The sequence below is a fragment of the Pituophis catenifer genome, unplaced genomic scaffold (assembly GCF_029215685.1).
Source record: "Pituophis catenifer annectens isolate HBS135680 unplaced genomic scaffold, rPitCat1.0.hap2 SCAF_3, whole genome shotgun sequence".
NCBI lineage: Eukaryota > Metazoa > Chordata > Lepidosauria > Squamata > Colubridae > Pituophis > Pituophis catenifer.
In genome coordinates, this window is record NW_027256883.1 from 74933870 (window position 1) to 74947689 (window position 13820).

Here is a 13820-nt window from a genome sequence, read left to right on the forward strand (position 1 = left end):
CTCTTCCAAACCAAGATTTGAATAAATCAAAAAAAGGGTGAAAACCTGGGTGCGTTTTACCCTCCGAATGTAGCCCCGCCCAGCTTTTCAAACGGAGGTTTCAGAGGCTGAAAAAAGCATCAGAAAAGAAGCTTCAGAAAAGAAGCCCCCAAACAGAGCTTCAGAGGCTTTTTTTCTGAAGCTCTGTTTCGGAGGCTTTCAGAGGCAGGAAAAAAAAGTTTTTTTTCTGAAAGGGAGTTTCAGAAGTTTCAGAGGCAGGAAAAAAAAAAAAAAAGCAAGGCACAGAGCTCACAACCAAGGAACCTGTTGCTAAAATTCACCTCTGAGAACAGCTGATTGGGGGTATTTCGGGAGTCTGATCCACCCACCAATCAGCTTTTTTCTTATTTTCCTCCCCAAAAACTAAGGTGTGTCTTATACTCTGAAAAATACGATAGTTGTATTTGTCCTCCTTTGCCCAACAACTACCCCTTTAGTCCCAAAGGTGTTTTTTTCTAAAAGGCAACTGGACTTGACCTGGATGATTGAGGACATTCTTTTACTTTAGGTTTATTCTCTAAGGAGGATTCTCCCCAATTGTTCCGTATTCCATGTATGAAATCCCAAATATGCATGTTTTGCTGTTGAAAAGGAGTTTAATGCACAGTATAAGAAAAGTTTATTATGGATACATCACTTTTGCACTGGAGAGGAATTGCAAATAAACTCACAAAATAAAAGCCTTTTTTTTTTACCCAGATAGGCAAATAGGAAATCAATTTTGGGCTTATAAATTTAGACAAGATATTGGCCAAGTTGAAATAGAATTAAGAATATAGAAGGCTCCACTGTTTACAACACCTGGGAAGACATTTGTTATTATGGCAGCTCCTCCCACTTTGGCATACAAATCCTGCCCAAAAACATGATGAAGCCAGTTGCTGTATGTTTCACCATAAAAATGAATTCCTTATCCACTTTAATTTCACGGTAAGTCCCATCTACTACCTCTGTACGAGAGGCTCCAGCTACCTCTACACCCTCTTCGTTGACAGCAAAGATAATTGATTGACTAATCTGAGACACCATCGACTGAGTATTCCCAGTCATGCCAGATAAATCGGCTTTGCCTGGAGTAAACAGATCTTTCACCCCCATTTTTGAAAATGCAGAATTCATTGAATGGTTCATTTTCGCTCTGAACTTTGGAAAAGAAATTTTAAGGTCTGCTTTTCTCATATTTGCGGGATCGATCCATCTTTGCAATTGTTCGAAAGTGAAATTCATTATAATCTGTCAAGTAAAATAGAAACCAATCCAAGAGTGAAAAAAAAATATTGGAGGGGAAAAAAGAACAAAACAGACAAATGGTTTTCCAAAATGCCAAACATCTTCACAATAACCACATTATCGTTTTGACATAATCTGATAAATTTATCTGCTGAAATGCTACTTCTTTTCAAGCTGCTGAGCAGTGCATCTAGGAAGAATGTATCTTGCTTCAGGGTTGTAAATATGTCTGCTTAAACCGGATATTCTTAATCTCATAGGCTGTCAGGCATTTACAGTTTATGCATTCCCTGTAAGGGAGATTTCTCTGACATGTAAATGAAGGGAAATAATCTAGACCAGGGGTCCCCCAACCTTGGCAACTTTAAGACTTGTGGACTTCAACTCCACAAGTCCACAAGTCTTAAGGTTGCCAAGGTTGGAGACCCCTGATCTAGACTCCTTGCTGAAGGGAGAAAAAGTGAGCCCCTTTAAAACAAAAGGCAGAATTTGAAGAGAAGTGACGGCTGGGGTTTCCACTAATTCCCAATTCCCACCAGCCACAGATTAAAATCAGGAATCCCAGGAAAGGGAGGGATATAATCTCTGTAGAGATAAAGGGCAAAAACTAGCATTGCCAAGATTCAAAAGATTTCACTGTTTGACTCTTCTCTCAACCCAGTCAACCTAACAGAGATTGTGAGAATGCTGAGGGAGAGAGAAAATTACTGCATGCATGCTGTTTTTTGTTCCTAGAGGAATAGTGAAATAAAAATGCTGGTCATACATACAATTTATTAATATGCTGTATGGTTTTTTTTCCTATCTAGGTTTTACTTTTTTTACCCCTCATCCATTCATGTCACCCAATAGAGCAATGTCTTTCCTAAATCATATTAATTCAATATACAGGAATTAAGGGCAGAAGGTGCAGGTTCAGCTGTCAAAATGCAGCTTTTCCCAAATGCCAGGCCACAGTTCAGCACAGAGTCAAGAGCCTCCTAGTGCTAGCTGGTGTCATATTTTCATATATGGTGGCCATTGTTATTAGAATGGCTTAAGAGTAGGTGGCAGTTGGAGTAAGAGAACCACATTAATAAAAATTGACTCTCAATAGTACACACACATACAGAGAAGAGAGATACTACTGGAGAAAGAAAAATATTGCCTAACAACATGGCCAAATATTTCATATACTGGTCGTTGTAGAAGAGATAGAAATATCTCTTGTATATAAAGTAGTGTTCTCAGTACATCACTGAACATGAGACCAGACATGAACCAGTGGTCTTGGGGAAGACTGTTCGACACAGAAGATAGATAAGGAGAATATTTGTAGCTCAGAGTTGAATGGGGGGTCCATAGCGCTCTCTGAGCTTAGTTGTTTTCTTGCAGAAGTTTCATTATCCAAACTAAGTAATATCATTAGTCTTAGTACTAGCATTGATGATATTAAGTAGTTTGGGTAATGAAATGTCTGCAAGAAAATAACAAAGCTCAGGGAGCACCAAGGACCACACACACACACACAGAGAGAGAGAGAGAGAGAGAGAGACAGAGAGAGAGAGAGAGAGAGAGAGAGAGAGAGAGAGAGAGAGAGAGAGAGAGAGAGAGAGAGAGAGAGAGAGAGAGAGAGTGGCGGGGAGGGAGAGGGAGGGAGGGAGTGGGAGAGAGAATAGATTTGTGCAAAGGTGCCCAATACCTCCATGTGGAGATTCAATGTAAGGAGATATACGTGACAACTCACAAATGCCAGTGGATGCAGACAGCCATCCACTGCAACAGAACACCTGTCTTCCCAATTATGATGAGAGAAGGCAGGAATCTGGGAAACTCTCCAATCAGTGGCTTTAAGGAGAGATTGTCTGAAAAAAGTATTTTTGCTGATACTGGATAATCGGCTATATTCTGGATAGTGAGTTTCTATTTCCCTCCCCCCCCCCAGTGATAAAGTCCTCAGAACAGTATTAGTCAGCAAATTTTGGCTAGTGTGTCACTAGAATAATTCCTGCTACTCTATGATAGCTAGCAACATTGATCTCTAGACTACCATTGCAAGCTAGTATATTGTTGCACACAAACTAAGGAATATGTTCAGTATACCAACAGATTTAAAATCCTACAGTTAGTTATTATACTGATAAACAATATGAGAAAAAAATATATCCAAGCTGAGATTTGAGAATTGTTTAGGACTAGAAACACAATTTCCTGTAATTCTATGATTTTTAAAAAGTTGTAGATGTAAATTTAGGGATGTGTGTTCAGATCTTTTACTAAGCATATTATTAAAATACAGATTCAAAACTCAAATTACCTCATCTGTAGATAGGCGGTTATCTGGCAGAAAAATGTACATAGACAGAACGTCATCAACATAAGGAAGCTGCACCATTTGCATTGATGGACTCGGTATATTAGCTGTGTTAAATCTGCCCCTTTGAGTCATCATATCCACATAAATGCTCTGATCCTATAAGAAAGAAAGTAATGTTTAAAAGTAAAACAATAACAATATCAGGAGTTTCAAGATGAAATGTTGAGTATAGTAAGCCAAGGCCAACTGTAATACCAGTTTTTCACCTCAGACTCTGATAATTCAAGATACCACCTAATATATAGATTTTGTATTCCCACCATGGTCAACAAGGCTGTTACTTTTAATTGTTTGATAGAATTATGACTTTCCCTAGTTTTTTATATACTGTACCTGGCAATTCCAAAAGACTCCTCTGTATGTATTTCTTGGATTAAATGGAAATTTCCACCTTCCTTGGAAAGAGGTTGTATTTAATAAGATCAGGGAAGTTGATTGATCAATGGAGTCAGGAGGAAAGAAATCCTTGATAGCACCTTTAGGAAAAGACATTGAATGAAAATATCTGCAAATGGTGGAATAATGTCAATGAATCACTTCTTTCTACAACACAATTTTTAAGTCCGAGAATAGAAAAAAATACACAAAACATCAAAATCCAAGATAAATGAAAGAGTGAAAACGTAAGCCTAAAATGACCTGATTTCATTCACTCATTATATTTATGTAGCCACCTATCTCACTCTGGGAAGTAAACAATAAAAAAAAAACACAATAACTTAAAGGAAGAATGACACCAGAGATACACGTAACACAGTGTTAAAAACTTAGACATAATGGAGCCATCTTGTGGGTTCCCTGTATCTAAGGGAAGGTTGGACCCAACTCTGCAAATCCTTTATCTAAAGTCATGGATGAGGATCACAAAGGTTCATTGAGCTGAAGGCCTGAAACTCTGAGCCTCTGATATATTGCAGATTGGCAATACACTCAGGCCTACCCCAGACCATAGGTTAATTTTCTCTTCTTCAGCATCTTGATAGGGCATATTCATTGACCCTTCCCTGCTCTACAAATCTTTTTGTATGTATACCTGTAATATTTAAAATTCATGAATTACTTTTTTGGCATTTAAAGTGGCAGGTTAAAGTATACAGGAATTGGCCTCATGCTTCATCTCACTCCACAGCACATCAGCCCATAAAAATCCACTGCACATCACTAATTTTTCTTGCAGCAGAAAGTCCATTGTCTGTCCTCTCCCGTTAGTTCGCAATGACTAAACGTTCTGCTTCTTGATATTCAGTGTGGGAAATCCAATGAGCAACGTATGATATCTTACCATTTGTTTCGCTTTCAACCCAGGAATTAATTTTCTGTCTAGCTTCCTCAGCTGCATTCATAAAATCAACTTTTTCGAAATCCGAATTGTATATCTCTTTAACACACTTTTTGTAATGCTGCACCAAACGAAAGAAGACATAGCAATATATTCATTCACCTACTATCACATGCACTGAATCAATAAATCTAGTTGACACTGGTTACTGGACAATCTAGATGGGAGCACCTAATTTGCTGTGGCTCAGTTAGTAGGCTAGACTGGAAAGTTGAAAATAATTCTAGAGCTGGGGAATTCTGGGAGTTATAGTCCCCACATCTGAAAATTGCTTTTCAGGTTAAGAAACTTTGTCCTAGAAGAATAAAATTCCTGGTGTTTGAATGACATCATTGCCTGGAAAAGTGTGTGTGTGTATCAAACCGCATTTGCCAAAGAGTTACCTTATCTTATCATCCACTATTTTACTGTTTAATGTTTTGTTTGCTGTTATGCAGAAATGAATATTCATGGGAAACAAACATGGTCCTAGATTTTGAAATTGCTTCTAATAATGGAGCAATGCATGTTATTGGCCCTAGGTGAAGGAACATTTTCACATACATTAAACCTAATATGTTAACCCAGACTTTTCCCCATGTGTGCATTGCAGTTTGCCAGAAGTCTTATACCTGATCTAACCTAATTTCCTGCTTCACAAAACATGATACCTGTAGAATTTCTAGTAAACCACTAGAATCCATCAACATTGGATTAAGAAGGGAAGAGAGAAAAAGCGTTCTTTCTTACCTCCAGGAAATCTTCAGCCTTTGATCCATATATCCGGCCACCTATCGTCAGCATATGATATTTGGAATGCTGGTTGAGGATTGTTAGGAGTTGCTTGAACCGGCTGTGAAATCCTCCAGGTATATCACACTCAGTCCCAGAATGCTTCAAGCAGCAAAGGATAGCAGATTTACAATCATATAAATCATATTTGCCAACATCCTCCAAAACAGGGGTCACCAACCTTTCGGACCTCAGGGACCATTAAATTCATAATTTTAAATCCCACGGACCACTAATACAATCTGCCTAATGACCGGCTGGGTGGACATGGCTGGGTGGTCATGTGACTGGGTGGGAATGTGGCTGGGTGGACGTGGTCAACTCAATGTCACTCACATCGAGGGGTGCCTCACCAGCCTCTACTCACCCTTCCCCTCCCCTCCCCTCCCAGCCTCCTCTCCCCACCCAGGCTCCTTAGGGCCCCAACAGGAAGCAGTTGTTGGAGCTAAGCAGCCACCACGAGAAAGAATTAGCAAAACAGCTCAGTTCAAATTGGATCTGACTGAGAAGGAGGCTCAGCAGAAGCACCTCACTGAGAACTATGAGCATAGGCTTTCCAAGCAGAGGGAAGACCTGCGGGAGTGCAAAGCCAAGGATTGGCGTCTGGAGGCTCAGTGAGCTGAGATGGTCAGCCAGTTCCATCCATGATGCATTCCCACTGGAACAAAGCTCTTTGCCACCAGCAGCACTTCCCTCCAGCCTTTCCCAAAGCCCCGCACCAGGAGGCTGAAGCAGACCCCAAGTCAGAATTTCTTCCCAACTCTGACCCACACAAGAAGACCCTGAATTTTTCTGCCGACCACCAAAATTTTCTTGTGGACAGCCTGTGGTCCAAAGACCACCAATTGGTGACCACTGCTCCAAAATATCCTCCAAAGACTGCATTACTATTATTCTTCTCATCCTTCCTATTACCTATCTCCTCCCACTTATGACTATAACCATGTTGCTTGTATTTTTACGATTTATATTATTCTGTTTGTTTCCTAGTATGATTTGATTGCTTATTAGTAACCTATGACTATCACTAAGTGTTGTATCTTATGATTCTTGATGAATGTATATTTTTTTTCTTTTTTCTTTCCTTTTATGTACACTGAGAGCATATGCACCAAAGACAAATTCCTCGTGTGTCCAATCACACTTGGCCAATAAAGAATTCTATTCTATTCTATTCTATTCTATTCTATTCTATTCTATTCTATTCTATTCTATTCTATTCTATTCTAAATATTTACATTTACCATAACTCATAACAGAGTAACTCATAATAGCAATAGCACTTAGACTTATATCCCATTTCGCAGAGCCTCTCTAAGTGGTTTACAGACTCAGCATATTGCCCCCAACAAGTTGGGTCATTATTTTACTGACCTCGGAAGGATGGAAAGCTGAGTCAATCTTGAGCCTGGTGAGATTCAAACTGCCAAACTGCTGACAATCAGCAGTGCCTGCAGTACTGCATTCTAACTCGCTGCTGCACCATGGCTCATAACAACACATATATGACAATTCTTAGCTAAACGGTTTCAAGATGTGAATATATGTTTTATTTTTACAGCAGAAGTCCTCTTAGGGGTCATTGTCCTGATCCTTGAGATATTCTCCTTTAAGATGAGAGTCTAGGAAGTGAGCCATTATTCTTATCCATTACTTTGTGGACAATACAGGTTGGGCCCAATCACTTAAACATCATAACAGATTTGGGTTAGGATATACAATTCTGATTGCCGATATTTAATATTTCTTTACTAAGAAAGAAATTATTTTCTATTTTTCAAGTGCTTAGAACACTTTATACCAAATAGTTCATTTAATAGAGTTAGTAAAATGAAATTCAAGTAAAATGAGAATTTTCTTACAGGCCCATCTGTAGGGGTCACAGTTTCTGGCCATCTCCAGAAGTGAAGAGCCTGCAAAACAAAATATATAAGTTTTCTCCCAATTTGTCTTTGTTGGGTATAAGATCAGGCTAAAGCTGACATACCTCAAGATGAAGCAAGCAAGGAAACATGGAACAAAGTTGTTAAAGAAACAAAGGAAAAAATGTCACCTGAACCAGACAAAAGAAGTTGAACTTGAGCGGAGAAGAAACCCCTTCACAAATCCTCTGAACAGCTACCAGACTTTTAAATCAACAGAGCAATGACTTTTGGGGATAAAAGGGGTCCCAAAGCCTGCCTACTCTGGGAGTCATCTTTGAATCCGGATTTAGCGACTCCCATCTCTCTGGTGTCTACCAGCCTAGGACATGGGCAAGTGTGGATGAGTGTGTGTGTGTGCGTGTGCCCCACCCCAACAACCTGGCCAATGATAATGGGTGATACAATGGAATTCTCAGAGCTTGGAAAAGAGGACGGATGTTTCCAAAATATTGAAGATTATGAAGAGATGGGACATTCCTTTCATAGCTATAAACAGATAGCACCACGTCTGCCTTGCCCTCAAAGCTACCAACATTATGTAACCTAACTCATATTTTCCCTCGCAATACACCTGATTAATTAACCTGTCACAATCAAGCTTTCTTCTGCTTGGGGCTTTACAGATGCTAGAAATGAAAAAAACTAATGAGTGTGTTATTTTTTTAAAGTTATTTAAAACATAGTGGGGTTTGTATTTTTAGTATTATTATTATTATTGCAATATGACAAACAAAACTGCAGGAAGTGGGGATATGTCCATTTTGGAAAGTCCTCATTTTCCTGCTAGTCTTACATATCCTCTAATGAATGCTGTTCCTGCAGAAAATACTGAAAAATAGTTATGTCCTGTTAAATTACATGAAGACATGGCCAGGCCACTTGGACGCTCAAGTATCATCTCAAAATGGCAAATGTATCTTTCAGCACCTGACATAAAAGTGGGCTAGCTCTTAACCAAGAAAACTTGTTTGTCATTGTTCATCTTTAATTATATGCCATCCAATAGGGGCTGCGGTGGCTCATGTGGTTAAGAGACCGAATCAGAAGGCCATTGAAAGGATGACAGCTCAGAAGTTCTAAACCCGGGAGCCACATAATGGAATGAGATCCCTCATCCATTTGACCCAGCTCCTGCCTGCCTAGCAGTTGGAAAGCATGCAAATGCAAGTAGATAAATAGGCACTACTTTGGTGGGAAAATACCTGGGGGACATCAAAGAAGTCCCCTCAGGCATCCACTGGCCAATGGTGATGTCATTAGCTAATCCTTCCAATAGGGAAGAACCTTGTGCTTTCAACATGAATGTAGTAAGTAGTATCCAGGAATTACTTTCTGCTTGAAGTGAGGGACAAGGTGTTGCCCTCTAAGGATCCTAGAGAAATACATTCACCTGACTTAATGCTCAAGACTGCTAGTGGGATCACTTCTTCAGTTGTCACTGAGGGCAGCGGGCAAATTTAGAGAATTCAGGGGATAACTCGCAACATGCTAAAGTCTGATTTGCAGTTTGCTGTTGAGGGCCATGCAATACGGACTTTGTAATACTTAAAATATAGGTTTTGTAAATAATATTATTGCATCAGCTAGCTAACATAGGTTTTCTTGTATTTTAATTTGCCTTATTTTCCTTCTTTTAAATGTATTGCTTACAATTTGCCATAAGTCTTAACCTTCTAGAACAGGGATGCCAAACTTGATTTCATTGAGGGCCACATCAGGGTTGTGTTTGATTTGGGGGGTAGGGGGGTGGCCAGGGTGGGCATGGCAAGTGTGACATCACTCATGTTGGGGGTACCTGTGGTGGCCTGAGCACTCTGCCAGCAAAAATGGGCTTCCAAGCTCCATTTTCGGCTGCAACAGCCTCCTGCAACCCTCTGCCACCAAAAACGGAGCTCACAACGGCCCTCCCAAGCTCTGTTTTTGCTGGCGCCACAGGCCAGTCATTCGCTGTTTCCAGGGTGGCCCCGTGGGCCAGATCTAAGCACTCTGCAGGACGGATCCAGCCCCCGGGCCTTGAGTTTGACACCCCTGTCCTAGAAGAATGTAAAAAGCATTTCTTTTAGAAATTAGGACTGGCCAAATATTTGATACAAGTCTATGAGTCCAGAGCTGGGAAAGCCATGTGAATGTATCTCATCAATATCTCATCTGATGTTTTTCCCTTGGAAATCTTTCTTTTACTTTTACTCAGGATACAACACTCTTCTCCATTCTTACACTTACATATTATTGAATGTCTAATTTTTCATGATGTAACTGGAGAGATTATTTTTCTTAACCCAATCAACTTTTACTTTGAAATGTCTTTATTGTGCAAACTATAAAAAGAAATGTAAGTCTAGGTTCTAGTTCTCTCTCTAAGAGAATCCTCTTTACCTTGGAATATTTCTAAATGAATCATAAATTAATAGATCTTCCTGTCCCAGTAGCTTCATTGGGGTTGAGCATACCAAGGCACAAATACAGAGCCATATTTGGACATCACCGACTCTTCTTGTTTCTGATCATCTTATCTCCTGAGCTTCTTGCATCACCTTGTCTACTTGTTAGGGTTATGATAATTTTCCAAAAAGGTGTTTGAAAACCATTGCTCTGTGTCATTTTTGCTGAGCTGGAGGGCAGAAATATTCTAGCCACTCATCCTCTCCCCTGCTTTATACAAATACTGTCACTATACAAAGCTTTAAAACTCAGGAAGATAGAAAAGACAGGAGTTTTCTATGGGGCATTAAATTAATAAGCCATTGTCATTACTGGATGCCAAGAAGTTTTGGGGATTTGTATATGTGTGACTCTGTGTGTGTTAGTTATATATTAATTTTACTAGTTTTGGAGTGAATATTCTAACCCACCAGGAGTTTTGTTGGAATGTGATTGTCAGTAAGAATGAAGATTGAATAAGGAGGAACATAAGTAAATATTTCCTTTGTGCATGGTGACATGCTTATTGCAAAAATGCACAGTTTTCTTTACATTTGTTATATCATTTCCTCACTGAAGATCCATAAAGGTTCCTTTCCAAGGAATTTTGGAAAGTCCAGTTGGGAAGAAAGGCTACTAATCAGGAGAGATTTCCCCATGGTTCCATGCAGATATTCATATGACAGATACCAGGAAGAAACATTTTCTAGCAATAACATAGATGTGATTATATGTGTGACCTATAGTTAATAATTTAATAAGACTTAAAATAACTATTTTAAGGAACACAAGTACTTGAGGACACTTACCTTTCTTATTTCATCAGCAGTGGTTTTGCCACTGCCAATCAAGAGCATGCCTAATGCCATTTCCGCACCGATTGAGAATGAAATGACATTTTTCCCAGAGTTGTCCTGCATTTGCAATTTGAAAAGTTCTACAGCAAAATTGCCATTAGCCTGAACAAAGTCTTTCATGGTGGAGCTAATAGTACCTGCAACAGTAAAGAAATGAGATCAATAGTTTGTACTGATATTTGTTTTTTTCCTTTGTACAAGAGAGAATAATGGGAAAATGACAAATACCAGCTAATCTATAACTGCTGCATGAACAAACTACACTGATGGTATATTTTTATGGCTTAGCCCTTCCCTTTTCATTGTCTACATTCACACTAAGGTGAAGGTGGGCCAAATAAATATATCTGAAGCTTAAGCATCTACCTCTTCTAATATATTTGAAAATTAGAACTCCTAAGCACTTTTTAAAGAATCAGGATTTTTTGTCATTACATTTGAACTAGCAAAAATCATGATTAGCTTGAAATCTTGTTTGTTTAAAAACACCATCCTATCAAAACTACAGTTTTGCTTCCCATGTTCCCATAAATCAAAATTGATGCTAAACCGTGTCTTCATTCATTCATCAATGAACTGGGTGAGCTGAAAACTGAATCACCTGCTTTCAAGCTGCTTATGGATACAGGTTATGGGAGAACCAAAGTGAGGAATGAGAGGGGTATCTTCAGACTTGCAAGATTGATGTCAGTCTTAGGCGTGCATGCAATTGTGTCAGAAGCACCAAGGTGCTTCCGGATTGGAAGAATTAACCAGTGACATCACCGTTGCCTGAGGGACACCCAATTGGGAGCCCCTTTCACACTCCCATTAATGTGTCCACCAAAGGATGCCTATCTATCTACTTGCAATTGCTCACTTTTGAACTGCTTTTGAACTGCTAGGTTGGAGAGCGCACTGTCCTTCAGCCTCACTTGGTCTCAAACATGGGCTTGTTAAATTGTCAACCCAGTGTCCTAACTACATGAGCCATTCTGTTTCCATCAGACGTATGGGGAGATCCAGACAAGGAGACAGGAGTACTAACTTTATCTTTCTTGTAAGATTTCATTAACAGAAACTTGCAAGTCTAAAAGTACCTCTCCAGTCCCTCACTTTTACTCTCCTGAAAATTAGGGAGGGTCCCTTCTGAGTTGCTTTTTGCCACCCCTCCCTGTTCAGAGTCAAATTTGGTTTATCCCATCTTTGTCTTGGCTTCACCTGTTCCCCCTGTCTCCCAAAATCATTCTCACATACCATTAAGGCTATAAAGGCTATAAAGCAGGGGTGTCAAACTCAATTTCATTGAGGGCTGCATCAGGGTTGTGTTTGACCTCGGGGGATGGGATGGGCATGGCTGAGGTGGGTATGGCCAGATCGATTTCACTCGTATTGGGCGTGGTGTGACTGTGGTGGCCTGAGCACCCTGCCAGTCAAAACAACCTCCTGAGCTCCGTTTTCAGCTGTGACCACCTCCTGCAACCCTCTGCCAGCAAAAATGGAGCTCAGGACCCCGTTTTGGCTGGCAGAGGCACCATGGGCTGGTCCTTCACTGTTTCCAGAGCGGCCCTGCATGCCAGATCTAAGTACCCCCGTGGGCCTGATCTGGCCTGCGGGCCTTGAGTTTGACACCCCTGCTGTAAAGTAATACAAAAAAAACATGTTTCATTCTCCATTTATTAGGTAGCCATACTAGTATGCAAATAAGGCCACTGTCTATAGCAACCTTGCAGCCGCCTCATCTTCTTCATTCACCAGAACAACTAAACACAAGAACAGTTTTTTCCCGAATGCCATCACTCTGCTAAACAAATAATTCCCTCAACACTGTCAAACTATTTACTAAATCTGCACTACTGTTAATCTTCTCATCGTTCCCACAACCCATCTTCTTCCACTTATGACTGTATGACTGTAATTTTGTTGCTTGTATCCTTACAATTTATATTGATATTGTTTCCTGATTGCTTATTTGTACCCTATGACTATAATTAAGTGTTGTACCTTATGATTCTTGATGAACGTATCTGTTCTTTTATGTACACTGAGAGCATGTGCACCAAGACAAATTCCTTGTGTGTCCAAATCACACTTGGCCAATAAAGAATTCTATTCTATTCTATTCTAATTTCCAGGAACCAAAAATTGGGAGCCACGCTTTTTTTTTTTATGTGATCAAGCCAAACTATTTTGGCAAAAATGGTAAATGGAGTACGGCAGTGCGGCAGTTTGATATGAAGCCATATTTGATTAAGTCTGATTTTAAAAGCTTGCTCCTATTCTTATCCTGTGTTTCTACTTTGGAAAGCATGCAGTTAATGTGATCTTATATAGGAAGGCAAAACCTGTTACCACTTGTGAGGAAAACTTCTATTAAGGATCTTTCCAAAACAAACAGAACCACACATCTGGGCAAGCGCAACTAATAATCAGCAAAAGTGGCTCCAGTTTCAATTTTTTTGAAAATGAGAATGACAATGCCAGGTATGGGGACAAGCTGATCCAACTGGCAAATCATTTGATATATCAAAAACAGAAATAACATGGAAAGACAAAAACAGGACTCAGAACAAGGCTTTGAGGAAGGCTATATAGAAGAGAGACAGAGAGGGAGGGAGGGAGGGAGGGAGGGAGAGAGGGAGGGAGGGAGGGAGGATGTCTGGCAGATTGAGAGGTTTCAAGTATACGTTACTTCATTGTGCATACAATATCGTTATTTCATTGTACATCCTCCAGTACTTCCTTATTATTTCCTTATTGCTTTTTTATTTTTTAATAATTATTATTATTTTACACCAGGATTTAATGATTCCAGGCTCTGTAGGATCATTCAGTCAATCTCCAGCATGATCCTCACTTTTATGTGGTTTTAATTTTAATTTCTGCTCATTAATATTGTTCAC

At 39.7% G+C, this 13820-nt stretch overlaps 1 protein-coding gene across 1 annotated transcript; it reads right to left on the reverse strand.

Annotated features, from left to right (window-relative positions):
* Nucleotides 1-858: 858 nt before the first annotated feature.
* On the reverse strand, nucleotides 859-11058 carry LOC139316013 (serpin B9-like). Its single transcript, XM_070942557.1, has 7 exons — nucleotides 10891-11058; nucleotides 7598-7648; nucleotides 5694-5837; nucleotides 4908-5025; nucleotides 3959-4101; nucleotides 3566-3721; nucleotides 859-1272 (listed from the first exon to the last, which is right to left on the reverse strand). The coding sequence occupies exons 1-7, from the start codon at nucleotides 11056-11058 to the stop codon at nucleotides 859-861; spliced, it is 1194 nt and encodes a 397-aa protein (XP_070798658.1).
* Between the last annotated feature and the right edge of the window lie 2762 nt (nucleotides 11059-13820).

Coding starts and splice junctions, on each gene's coding strand:
- LOC139316013 (XM_070942557.1), bottom strand. CDS start 11,058: ATGAAAGACTTTGTTCAGGCTAATGGCAATTTTGCTGTAGAACTTTTC. Junction 4,102..4,907: donor GGTTGAAAGCGAAACAAATG/GTAAGATATCAT, acceptor CTTTTCCTAAAG/GTGCTATCAAGGATTTCTTT. Junction 3,722..3,958: donor GAGTCTTTTGGAATTGCCAG/GTACAGTATATA, acceptor TCTTTCTTATAG/GATCAGAGCATTTATGTGGA.